Source organism: Pleuronectes platessa, chromosome 12 (assembly GCF_947347685.1).
Source record: "Pleuronectes platessa chromosome 12, fPlePla1.1, whole genome shotgun sequence".
NCBI lineage: Eukaryota > Metazoa > Chordata > Actinopteri > Pleuronectiformes > Pleuronectidae > Pleuronectes > Pleuronectes platessa.
Window position 1 is genome coordinate 15,917,255 of NC_070637.1, and position 13,439 is coordinate 15,930,693.

The 13,439-nt window shown below is 43.8% G+C and overlaps 1 protein-coding gene across 3 annotated transcripts in view; it reads left to right on the forward strand.

The window, feature by feature from the left end:
* The window catches only part of tet1 (tet methylcytosine dioxygenase 1), a 29,387-nt gene extending 16,328 nt beyond the window's left edge, over nucleotides 1-13,059 (forward strand). For all 3 annotated transcript variants that reach the window (XM_053436084.1, XM_053436086.1, XM_053436085.1), the window contains exons 3-12: nucleotides 3,061-5,332; nucleotides 6,244-6,334; nucleotides 7,275-7,368; nucleotides 7,651-7,859; nucleotides 7,949-8,099; nucleotides 8,292-8,381; nucleotides 8,542-8,679; nucleotides 8,851-9,027; nucleotides 9,159-9,303; nucleotides 9,902-13,059. In XM_053436084.1, the coding sequence (XP_053292059.1) occupies nucleotides 3,061-5,332; nucleotides 6,244-6,334; nucleotides 7,275-7,368; nucleotides 7,651-7,859; nucleotides 7,949-8,099; nucleotides 8,292-8,381; nucleotides 8,542-8,679; nucleotides 8,851-9,027; nucleotides 9,159-9,303; nucleotides 9,902-10,938 (4,404 nt within the window). In that variant the 3' untranslated portion in view covers nucleotides 10,939-13,059. The remainder of the gene's footprint in view (nucleotides 1-3,060; nucleotides 5,333-6,243; nucleotides 6,335-7,274; nucleotides 7,369-7,650; nucleotides 7,860-7,948; nucleotides 8,100-8,291; nucleotides 8,382-8,541; nucleotides 8,680-8,850; nucleotides 9,028-9,158; nucleotides 9,304-9,901) is intronic.
* Nucleotides 13,060-13,439: the final 380 nt, after the last annotated feature.

The following is a 13,439-nucleotide window of genomic DNA, read 5'->3' on the forward strand; positions in this document are numbered from 1 at the left end:
TTGTTCTCTTTCCTTTAACATGAAGAATCATTTTGTTCACTTTTTTGTCTCTACATTTGTATTCACTGAATTCACACTACAGCTTCTTGGGTGTTAAATCTCCTTATATTATACAGTCTGGGATCTAGAGTCAGGAGATTGTTCGGTATTAATCCTCTTAGAACTCAGCGCTGCCTTGACACCTTTTATTTTCCTAATTCAGTTAAGTGTTTTTTGCTCTGAACTACTTTACCTCTTATGTTTCAGTAGCTTTTTTCCTCACAAACCAGAGTTTATTCCTCTGCTTCACAGGCCTTGATTCTTTTCTCTTTGCATTTGATGTACTACATATCTATCTACTAATTCCAGTAACCCCCGTCTGGCTGTCTTAACAACCGCTCATCTTATCGGCTTCACACCTGGCATGTCTATTGTTAAGTGCCCATAGTAGTGCATTGTCAAATTTTGTGCGATTAGGCACAAAGCACAACGTGTGTTTTGTCGCTGCATTGCTTTATATTGAGCTTAATTACAGAGCTTTTATTTCGAAAATTTGTGAATATGGGTCTTAAGACCTCTGAAATAGCTGACATACATACTTTTATGAAAAAATAAGTAAATACTTCAGACTTGAATATAAGCCACACACGTCAACAGTGGAAAAGCTATTTCAGTTTTCGTCTTGTGAAACACATTGGGTATATCTGAAGTAGCTCTGGATCGCTACCACAGGCAAAGCAAACAGCCCATTCAAAACAGTCATGTTTATAACGGGCACTGCTCTACTGCTTGAAATTCTATTTTTTTATTTTGTCTGAGATATTTCAGATCTCTCAGAACTGAGTTGGTCAGTTAATTTTTTAGCAGTAATGTGACTTGGTAGTTTTAATTTATTATATCACAGTAATAAATGTCCAGCTGTGCCACAGGAGGCAGAGGAGCCCTGTCAGTAGCTGCAGGGTTCATGGTTCAGTTTCACAGGTGTCCTTGCTCCCAAAGGTTTGGCCTCTGCCTTCCATGTGCACACTGCTGCCATGTTTGTGTGGATTGGAAAATTAGAGACACTTTGGATAAAAGCTACTGTTCTGCTGCTGTAAAATATACTTTTCTTCAGTCAATACAAACAGCGTAATGTTATTGCTCCAGTGTAACCTAGTTCATGTCTGATGGAAAAAGAGTACAAAGTGACCAGAGCACATGTTACTGATAAACTCAAGTGTTTTCTGTTTGGTCTGTGGCTTCACTGGAGTCTGGCTTATAATGAAGTGCTGTTGCTGCTCTTGATCTGTGAAGTCCACATCTCCTGCTGTACAGTGCATTAAAAGCAGTGTCAGTGATGGAGTTTAATGAATGCTTCTGTAAGGTAAACAGCGATAAAGAATGTATCTCCAGCTCCCCTGCGGTCACGTTTGTTCATTAGAGGGACTGAGACACATGCAGTCTCAGTCATAAACATACAGTACACACAGATCACATTAATGCACACATGCCCTGCAGGTCGTGCAAACAATTTTGAGATACTTTTGTCAGCTGAGTCCTGGCACAAAGCACTGTGCTTTATTGCCATGGGGGGAGACGTTGTGTTTTCCGGCTGTCAATCCATAGGTACTTATATCTGTGGTGAGCTTGATTTCTCAGCAACACTTTGAAGATATTCCTTCACTTTTGACCTCAAGTCTGAATGGACGTGATGTGACTGTCCTGTTAACACAACAGCTCCGCAAAACCAGGGAAAGAAAAGGGGACAGTCTGAGAGCGCATAGCTCTGCAATGGCTGATTGGCCACTTTAGCATTATATTCCATATGTATTGCGATGGGATACATTTGGATCCGCAACTTATTTCACCCGTTCATAGATATTAGCACTCTCCACATGCCTGATTTTGGCTTATTTATTCAGAAATGCCCTATCTTAGAATGTTAAAGAAAGTAAAAAGCACAAAAATTATCTCCTTGTTTATGACAAAAATTCACGCAAATATCTGAAGGGTAAAGTCATGACATCTTATATCCAAAAGATCAACAACTTCACACCTTAATGCTCAGCACAAACACTTTTCTGTTCGATATTGAACACCATAAACGAAGAACAGATTGGGATCATATTCACCATCATCACATTTTACTGACACTAATCTTTGGTGCCCACCTTGAAACTGTGTTGACTGTGTTCAACTACTGTGCTGCCAGGTTGAAGATGTCTGTGTGTCATCCATGTATTCAAGGTTGTAGCTTCTCTGCTGCAACATCTATATTTGAAGCATTGACTATTCATTGTGACTTATCAGAATCAGCTTTATTGTCCAAGAATATGAACACATAAAATAAATTTGACTGTTTTATTATCATCAGGATAAAAAATGTATTAAATACTTTTTAATCAATCTGCCTTCACTTCTGTTTTACCCTAATGACTAATGGCTATGAGTCACTGATGGGGTGATGGGGTTCTATCACTATGTCACCAGTCATGAGGACCGTTGGATGGTCTTAGCTCGACTGACAGACAGAATCCGTATTAGCCTAAAGGTCAGGCAATGCTGTAGCGCAGCTCTGAGTGGATAAGAACCCTAGTAGGTTAATCACTGAGTCAGCTGTGTGAATAATCACATATGCTTGCATGCACACACATGTATGCCAAGGAACACACCTACAAAACCAGGTATATGCACGTTGCACTAATGCCCTCAGTGACCTACCGGCAGTGACGCAATATTGAACTGTGCATGACTCCAAATGTTTACTCGCTCTCGGCTACCTGTGGGTCTGTGGCTCTCAACGCTCCACAGCACAGGCAGTAATATGCTCCTGCTTGAAGCCTTGACCAAACTAACACTGTATTTATTTTATTAGCTCTGTTTAGAGATCAGTTTCTGCAAGATTTATCGAAAGCAGATTCTTTGTTTTCACATGTCATAATATTTCGGCAGTGGCTGCGGCAGATGCTCAAGCCATGCTGGGAGGCAATCTGTTGTGCTGTATGCCGTGACTGCTTAGAATAAGCTGAAGAAGCTGTATACTGCCAAAGCTTGTTGAGTCACTTCTCTCTTCTTGTTTCTCTTTCTGTCTCTCCGTCTCAGGTTGTTCCAGAAAGTGGGTCGTTAAATGGCAAAGGCACAGCACAGATGGATGATACCCACGCGGCAGCAGAGGAGGATGAGGGGGAAGAAGGCCACATACCTCATACACAATCTCCACCCGTCAACCACCTGCTCACCCACAACCTGGCCTCGGACCAATTTGGACGGCCGGCTGTTATTAAACAAGAGCCCGGGGTGGAACTGCCCAGCTTTGCCCTTCACCAACACGTTAACTCTTCTGTGACTTTTCAGAATGGTTCTGCTCAGAACCTGTCGAAACCTAACGGTGCTAATATGACCACTGGGTCAAACTCTGATCTGAAGCCTGCATTTAAAAGAACTATAATGGCATCAGAGGCTCCAAGAACTATAATAGCCTCAATTCCTAAGGTCTGCTCTGAAAACGGACCCAAGACGCCTCCAGATGATATGTCAATTCCGCTAAAGAAGATCAAGCTGAATGAGCCATGGATGTGGATCACTGAACAGGCCACCACACAGCTGAGGGATGAAGAAGAGGTCTGTGAAGACCCGCTGTCCACGCTGGCAGCTGTGGTGTGTCTGTCGGTAACAGAGAGGAAGGGACTGGAGGAGACACTCTTCTGCTCGCGTTCGTCCATTCTTCGCACCATCAAAACCGAGCCACCAGATTTGCACTTTGTCAAAAAGGAACCAGAGGACTTGAAGAACGACTTGTGTCAGAAAAGCACTCCTGTTAGCCTGCAAAGGACTCCACAACCTATGAAAAGTGAACCTTCTTCTAGTGTCTTGCTACCAAGTGTGCAGTCTTTGGCAGAGAGGAAAAATCTAAGTTTTGATCAGGCAATTGCTATTGAGGCCTTGACTCAACTGGCAGCTATACCTGACAGCACCCTGAGGTCCATTAAAACTGAAAGTAAGTGTGAACATCCCATTTCTACTTTTGCCCCATTTTCAACCCCTTCTACAAATACAACCTCGCAAGAAGCCAAACCAACTGGGGCTATCCACTACAACAAAGTCTCGGTCATAAGCTCACCACTACACCAGACGTCAGTCATCCGCCCCCCAGTGGCCAGACAAGGGAATGTCATCCAGTGCTCTTGGGGGACAAACTCTTACTCAAAGCTGTCTCTGCAGGATCTTTTAGAGGCCAGCTCAGACAGTCATAAAGTGCCCTGCGGGAGGACAGAGCAGCGTTTTGGTTCTCACATCATCAAGTCTGAATGTAGCTATAAAGATCCCTGTGAGATGAAGTTTAGTAAAGAGCGCGAGCGCTTGTTTGGGGACGACAGAGACAGGGTTGGTAAAGCAGGTAGAAACAGAGATGAAGAGGAGGTGGCAGCACAGCTGGCAGACTTGGCCTTCATCATCCAGGCACGACACAGCCAGCGGTCAGAGAACAACCCCCCGAAAGGAACACCTGTGTCAGCAATCAAATACAACTACAACTCCCAGATGACCCCCACTCAGAAAAAGACCCCGATAAAAAAACCAAGGGCTACACCCGCCAAACCCAGAAAAAAGAAAGTAACTGACGGACAAAATGAGGGAGTCACTCGCAGGACCCCCCTCTCAAAACGCATGGCCAATGGAGAGACTCCCCAGAAGGGCAGAGGCCAGAAGATTCTGCCACAGGGGAAATCAGGCCTTCACCATAAGAGAAACCTGTTTCTGCCTCAAACTCAAATTGACCTGAAGAGATACTTGGCTGAGGCTCAAGAGGAAAGGAGGCAACTCATCCATCACAGTAACCCACACAGTGCAGCCCTCATAGGGCCACAAACCCCAAGCTACAGTAATCTCACAAGGATCATGCACACTAGTGTTCAAGAAAACCAGCCGTGGTCCCACTCAAATGGGTCATTCCCCCAACATCATCCATGCAACGGTCACACTGCAGGACCGGAGTGCGAAAGGCATTTGTTATCTCAGGTAGCGCAGCCCTGTGGTGGGCTGCAGCATGGCGCTCATCCTAACAACAGCCCAGCCAATAACGCTTTCCTCAGCCAAAGCACTGGGCACCATGGTCTGGTTAATGGCTTCTCAGGGGCGCCGCAGTCGCCTCCTCCAAGCCAGCAGGGCTACTACAAGCTGGAGAGGTCAGGACCTGTCACTGTCCTGTCCACGGCTACTGAAGCTGATATGGGCCACTCTGCAGAGTCGACTCCATCCAAGAACAGCATCAACAGCTTCCTGGAGTCTCCAGTGAGTTTTATGGATACCCCGATCAAGAACCTGCTCAATACACCTTCCAAAAAACTGGCTGATCTTCCATCATGTCAATGCATGGGTGAGTTGACTCCCTAAGATTTTGCATGTGAAATCAAATCTGGTCTCATCCGGGCCCATAACTATATGACCCACGACCCTAACCATCACCTGTGCTTAAACACACATGCTACGTACACATTCACTCACATCAAAAAGCTTATGGCCTCTTTGTCCTCCTGTTTTAGAGGTTTGTTTTGTCTTTGGAAAATTACGAGTCATTGGTTTCGGCACCTTTGCTCCTGCAGCTGTCAGTGTGTTTCCTCGATGTTGACGGCTTGTGGCTATCGAAAGCAAAAATTTGGCACTATTCACAAGCAGCAGAGCCAGACTTTGTCCGTATGCTATTCATTCTACCCAACTAGTTTGCTATGACAGAGGTGGTGTCAGAGCTGCTATTGTAGGATTTCACATTAAAATAAATCTTTGCGGCTGACTGCACAAACATTGGAACTTTGGTTCAGTTTTACCTGTGCCTGTACCTGTGAATTTCTTTGAATTTCTTTTCAAAGCATTACACAACTTTTATGCAGGTACCCAACCTGGTGCAGGACTAATCTGCACTGGTTGCACACTGGATGTAGGCCACATAGTGACTAAATCTGCTCTTACACGACCGCAAATTGACTTTCATTTTCAATTTTTGTCTTTGTGATGGAATTATACGCATACACACACACACACACACACACTAGCTGCGTCCTAATTCAAGGGCCAATTCATGCAAAAGGAGGTTGAAATTCTCTGAAATTTGTGTAGCCTTGTAAACTGATATGATCTAGTTGGTCTTGAAATTTGGACTAAAATTACTGCCAAAACGTACAATACTCTGACTTAGTTATAAAAGAAATATGTGTAATCTGGGTTCATTTTGGTCATTGTGCTATTTGTCATAAACCCTATATCTAATATATCTTTTTGTTTTATCCACAGAACAAATCATTGAAAAAGAGGAAGGCCCTTACTACACTCACCTTGGGGCAGGACCTAGTGTTGCTGCAGTGAGAGAACTGATGGAGAACAGGTAGAGCGACTACTACCATCGTATGTGTGTTTACTACCAAACATGAGAGCCTGCTAGTCAACCACAGGCTTGGTGGAATGGGGTGGGTCACAGCCCGAGAGTCTGTCATTAAAAGGAGGCATGGCTGAGCTAGCTCAACACGTGCACACACACTGTCTCAGCTACACGCATGAACACTCACACACACTCACACACACACACAAAGCATGTTGAAACAGGAAACCCCTTGAGCTGAGACGAGGGGCCCGTAAACCCGAGATGACAGCCTGTTTAAAACAACTGGAGGACCATCACAGTCCCTCTGACAGCCGATCTTAACGGAACAATTCCATTCTGCAGTTAATGGTTTGCCATTTACACATTTATACTGTACGGAACAGCGTGGAGTACGGAACAGCGTGGAGTACTATGCTGTGCTGGGGTGCATGTTAAGCACTTATTACACAATTATAGTTTGTGAATTTTGCTAATATCTTTTGTGGGCACAAATGTTGGCTCAGTTAGTAACAGTTTAGATTAAGTTCATCCATTTAGCACATACATAAACATTTAATACATGGTTTAGAAAACACTATAATGTAGTTGTAATCAGCTTTCAAATCAACTTTTTTATTAATGTTATGACAGCAACTGTGTTTTACTATTTTGTTTTCAATAGCCTCCACATGTGAGTTAAGCTGGACGTTATACTGTTGTTGCTAAATACATGAAAACATAAAAACTACATTATAGTGTTGGAAACCCCATATTTATTATTTCCTGCTGATAAATGCTACATAAGGGAACATAAAATACTGGACTGCTCATTTGTTAATGCACCAGGATGTGTGTTGCCATTAGGTATGTGTAGAAAGAAAAACTATAAGATTTGTGTTGTCGGTGATGTGTTCTCCGTGTCACTGGCACAAATTAATGCTTTAGCTTTTGTTTGTCGTCACAGGTACGGTGCCAAAGGAAGTGCAGTGAGGGTGGAAGTTGTTTCTTATACTGGGAGAGAAGGAAAGAGCACCCAGGGGTGTCCAATCGCTAAATGGGTACGTGGCTGCTCTTTGTGCTAGAATCCTAAATATATATTTCTCTATATTGTTGTTGATCCCACTACAGTATATTTCAGGGCAGAATTCAGATTCTCACCCTTATTCCAACCACAGTAAACTCTTATCTGCCCCTCGACAATGTCATCATAACAATATACTGATTTCCAACATCACACCTTAACAAAGATGTCAAGGTCTTCACATTAACATTTACCCTAACTGTTAATGATTGTCTTAAAACCCTATCTCATGTTCTGTGTGTATGTGTGTTTCCAACAGGTGATCAGACGTGGCAGTGAGGAGGAGAAGCTGCTGTGTTTGGTCCGCAAGAGGCCCGGGCACTTCTGTGACGCTGCCGTGTTGGTGATCCTCATCCTGGCTTGGGAGGGAGTCCCCCGGCCGGTGGCGGACCACCTCTACCGGGACCTCACCGACTCGCTTTATAAGCACGGCTCCCCCACCAGCCGTCGCTGCGCCCTCAATGAAGAGTGAGCAATTCTTGTTTTGCAGTGAAATTACCTATTCCCTTAGCTTTGTTCGCTTTCTTTATCTTACTCCCTCCTGTTCATCTCCACAGTCGGACCTGTGCATGCCAGGGTATGGACCCAGACACGTGTGGAGCTTCGTTTTCCTTTGGCTGCTCCTGGAGCATGTATTTCAACGGCTGTAAATTTGCCCGCAGCAAAGTGCCCCGCAAGTTTCGACTGCTCGGAGACTGCAAAGAAGAGGTGAGGGGGGGTCAGCGTGAAGAAATGCTCAGTAGCAATCAATCAAATTATGTTTTGCTTAAAATCAGGGCACTGTTTGAGACATTTTATATTGTATTGACAAATGTTTTCCTTGTGGCAATTGTTGAATCACTGTCTATAAAATGAACTATTCTCCACCCCAAAACTCTCAAATCCATCTTTTAATTCTAGGAGGAGAAAATAGAGAACAACCTACAAAGTCTCGCCACCGACCTGGCACCTCTCTACAAAAGACTGGCTCCTGAGGCCTTCCAAAACCAGGTATGAAGCATTAAACAGCCACGCTTACCTCTGCTTTCCTTGGCTAGTATTAATATAATTGAAATTTAATTTCCTCTGACTGACATTTTTTGTCAGGTGGAGCTTAACTCAGTTGTTCTCATGAGTTATGTTCAAGTGTTTGACCTTTTACTTGTCACAGGTGGATTTCGAGGAGTCAGGGGACGGATGCCGGCTGGGAATGAGGACGGGACGTCCCTTTTCCGGAGTCACTGCCTGTGTGGATTTCTGCGCTCATGCTCACAAGGACACTCACAACATGAATAACGGCAGCACTGTGGTAAGCCAGTGATGAATGTGACACCGTGTGGTCTACTTCTTGTTTAAACGCACCCCCAACCAATTTCAAAGGTCATTGCTTCTAGTTTAGGTTCAGTCTCTTGATTTATTGATTGAAGGCGGCCTTCTGTTTGCTTGAACAACTTTCCCTTTGTCTGTGTCGTTTTTTCAGGTTTGCACTTTAACCAGGGAAGATAACCGTGCAGTGCGTAGCATACCAGAAGATGAGCAGCTCCATGTTCTGCCACTCTACAAGATCTCTGACAGGGATGAGTTCGGTCAGGCTTATGGCCAGTGGGCCAAAGTCCAAAGTGGTGCTCTGCAAGTTCTGTCTTCCTTTCCCCGAGAGGTGAGGGAACAGGAGAGCAGCTGTGGCTATTTGTTATGTTGTTTTTCTCTGTTACAGAGAAAGGCAGAAAAAAAACAAGAATGCCGATCATGTATAAAATCATTGACTTTTGATATTTTTGTATTTATCAGGTGCGTCTACTGGCCGAACCAGTGAAATCGGCCCGTAAGATAAGACAAGAAGCTCGATTGAAGTCTCAAGCAGATAAAATGAACAAGAAGCTCGGGCTGACTCCTCTCACTCCTGCGAAAGTGAAAAGCGAAACCCCCAACAAAGGTAGTAAATCTAGTTAAATTATTTATGCAATGCTAGAATGGCAATCGATAGAGCGCATACCTTCTCCAAGCTCCCCTGAGACTACATCCATATGACGTTTCAAAACGACTCAAGTTTTGAAACGCTGCTGGCACCATTTTAGTCCAGTGTTGCGAACCCTGTAGTCTTTGCTAACAGCTGCTCTGCAGTTAAACTCTGCATTCTTTCTCCATTGCAGCTTCTCGTTTGTAGCCTAGCTCTTTCTGCAGCAAACAACCAAATGCTTCCTGGTTGTGGCGGCTGGCACATGCCCAGTGAACATGAGTAGTCTCATGATATTTGTTTTCAGGCGTGTTAGAATGGATTTATCATCGATGTAAGTCCCCTAAATATGCCGGATTTTTTTTAGATATTAATTAAAGTGAAAAATTAAAAATCCTGGATCCACACCCTGATTCTTCACCAAAATGTTATAGTTCTCCCCTGACCCATAATGCATCCTTCCACCAGGTTCTGTGGTAATTCATCCTGTGGTTTTTATATAATCTTGCTAACAATCAAATAAACCAACCAACTGGACAGGGGTGAAAACATAATCTCCTATTTTCTTCCTCCACAGAACCACAGGGCTACCTCAGCTCATGCAGACAACCCCCCAGACCTGCCAGCGTTGGAAGATATCTACCGGGGGATAGCCAACACAGCACTTACAGCCAGAGCACCAGCAACTACCCCGCTCCAGGTGCAGGGGTCACCCCACAGAGGGAGGTTATCCACCCCGGCCTGCCTGGGCTCCGGTTTGGACAGAATGGCCCAGTTCTCAATTATAAGACAATGAGTGACGGCATGAACGGTTACTCCCAGACACCTGGTGACCAGAGTGTCCAGTCAGAACGTATACCTCTACATAATGCCCTTAGTGACTACCCCTCTACCTTTAAAGCTGAGCCCAACGATGTGCACTGCTCTCCTCTGCGCAGACCCTCCCCCAGTGGGAGTGCTCCTCCTCCCTCCTCCTTCTCGCCGAGACCTACCTCTGAGGGCCTCTTCAGCAGGCTCAACGGACTCCACAGGGCTGCAGGAGATGTCGCGGCAGAGGTCAGGGGTCATGGCTTTCCTGCCCTCTCAACTCTCCCCCTCCCCCTACAACCTCCCCAAATTGAACCAGAGGAAATTAAGCAGGAGGAGGTGTGGTCAGACAGCGAGCACAACTTCCTGGACAATGACATAGGCGGAGTCGCCGTGGCACCGTCGCACGGCTCCATCCTGATAGAGTGTGCGCGGCGGGAGCTCCACGCCACCACCCCTATCCTCAGGCCAGACCGCAGCCACCCCACCCGCATCTCACTGGTCTTCTACCAGCACAAGTCTCTGAACGAGCCAGGCCACGGGATGGCCATGTGGGACGCCAAAATGGCCAAGAGGGAACGGGAAAGGGAGGAGGAGGCAGAGAGATTGAGGATGGAGGAAAGTCTGGGGCAGAATGGCAAAGGAGGTGGGGAGCTGGAGGAGGAGACGGGGGAGGAGGCAGAGGAGACGAGGAGGACAATAAATGTCCCCACACGCCGAGCACTGACTCTCCCGAGGGACGGGGTCATCACCGTGTCCCCCTATGCTCTTACTCAAGTGACAGGGCCGTACAGCCACTGGACTTAGTCGACATGTTTTTAAACACACACACACACACACACACACACACAGAAAACTCCCTGTGCTTCTGCCTTACCTCAACCAACTTCAAACTGCTACTCTCATTTTTACGTTGTTTTCATTGTGCTTTTTCTAATCTCCGTTTGTTCACTTTGTCCTTCTTCTTCTTTGCATCCAGAGTGATGGAGAAGACCAAAGTCTGTCGGCTTTTTAACTGTGAGTTTCGGTGTCGGTTTTTATTATAAAGGAAATGGTGCTTTGAAGCATTTTAAAGGCGTTTTTAAAAATGTTTTATATACATGACTAAGAACAAAAAAAAAAGATGTGATTATTTATTGTGATCATAACGATTTCTATTTAATTCCTGGTGCAAGCCTGTTTACTGCAAGATGATAACCTGCATTATTATGTGTTGGCGCTCAGATTTTATGTTTTCACAATAAGACTACGCTCTTTATTTCAGCCAGTAGTTCTCTTCCTCTGGCTTTTACATCGGTGCCATGTTCACTGTAACCTTTGTTAAGCAAACTCATTACACCACATCATGTAGAGAACTAATATTGTCCATATATTTACTACAGAGTGTCACATGTAGCATCATGCTTTTCCCTCCACTGCCGCCGACGTCTGCCGGCAGCGGAGGAAGGAAATGTACTTGTTTGGTTTGTTGTTTTTGTTTATTTCCTCTACGTCTGGATGGTTTGTCTTTTATTCACAGACATGTATGGCATATTAAGAAGCACTTTTTTTATTTTCTTAACTTGAAAAAGGTCCAAATCCATAGGCCTGAATATGTATGTACAGATAGAGATATATTGACACTTACGCATGAATCCTGTTTCATTTTCTCAGTTTTCCTGCATCCATTAGATTTTTCATTCATTCGGCTGAAAATGGCATTTAGGAAAAATTTTAACTTAGCAGAACAAGGAATCAGGAAATGCTGCAACAATGAGGTGCTTATCATTACTGGCACTTATGTTAAAAGGTCTTTCACAGAGCACGAGTGGGATTATAGGATTTCAAGAAACTGTGCTTTTGAATGGTGCTAAACAGACATCCATATCTTCACCAGGTTCTCAGATGTGTTAACAGAATATTCTTACGTCCATCCTCTGGATTTGAATTTGTACAACTGTGTTAGCCAACGCTGATTCATCAAACTATTTTGTTTCCTCTGTTTTGTTAACCACTCAAACATCACGATCCCACACGGACACTTACCTAAGACGATTTCGGGTGCTCGGCCCTCATGAAGACTTTGTTTACAGATATCTTTTTGACAGGGTCTGAAAAAGGGGGGTTGGTGTCAACTCCTCGTGAATCAGGTGTTTTTTATTTTTACCCATGAATCTTGTCATCAGTGAAATTTCAGCACGAGAGATGATGAACTTTTCACTTGTTGTCACGCTAGAAAGCTGTGGGCTTTTAAACACTTTGACTTCTTATTGGTGCTAATCGGACAAGATGTCAAGGTACATGCATTTCACATGGTTCTATTCTGAACAGTGGTGGCGCGGTGCTTTTTAAAATAACTCGGCACTCACTGATTTGATATTTTAATGAACACAAATGTAGTTTTGTCATTTCTCTGGATGGTTTCTCAACATTAATCCTGTTTTTCAAGTATCAGTCTAAAATTATTTTGCAGATTTGCATCTAGAGCTCAAATGTCTTCCACAGATAAAAGCGACCCTCCAGCAATTATCAGAACTCACAACACAACTGAAAATGAATGTAAACACTTTTTTAAGATCAGTTTATTTAGAAGGAATATTTTGGAAAAGTTACAGTTTTGAATCTTTCTTTTTATTTACTGTGTGTGGAGCAGTCCACACACAGTAGAAACTAACAACTAGCACCAGCATTCAGAAATCTGAAAAATACAACAAGTTTTAATGAGTAGAAAATGTGCAAATATGTAGGTGAACCATATTGTTTTTACTGTACTGTTAATGGTGTTTAGACAATGGATGATCTTGCTTATTTTCAAATGGAAATACTGTATGTTACTGAAAAGTATATCCAGTTTAGACTTGAGAAGAGACTCAATTTAGCATTCCTTCTACGGATGGCTGATCTCTTTTGGGATTGTGAAATAAAGTCATATTTATATTTTGGACCTGATCATGATTTTCTCTGTCCTGATTTATCGGTTTACAAACAGCATGAGTGTGTGATAAAGATGAAGAGCCAGGTAACGCTTGACTTCAGGCGCAGTATATGTGTGGGCTTTTTAAAGGGCTGTTCCTCTCTGACAGCTGATTATTTGATCTGTTTTTATCCACCTGAAGATGTTTAATTGTTTATTCATCCGACAAGGGTGTTTTATTTTAGTCTGAGTTTGTTTGAAAGTTTGTTAGCAGGATTACGCAAAAAAAGACAGAATGGATTACCACGTGGGAGGATATGGAATGAGTCAGGAGAGAATCCGTTAAAGTTTGGTGTGGATCCAGATCAGTGGGCGAATCAAGGAATTTTCTTGCACCTTCTTTTACATTGCTTGA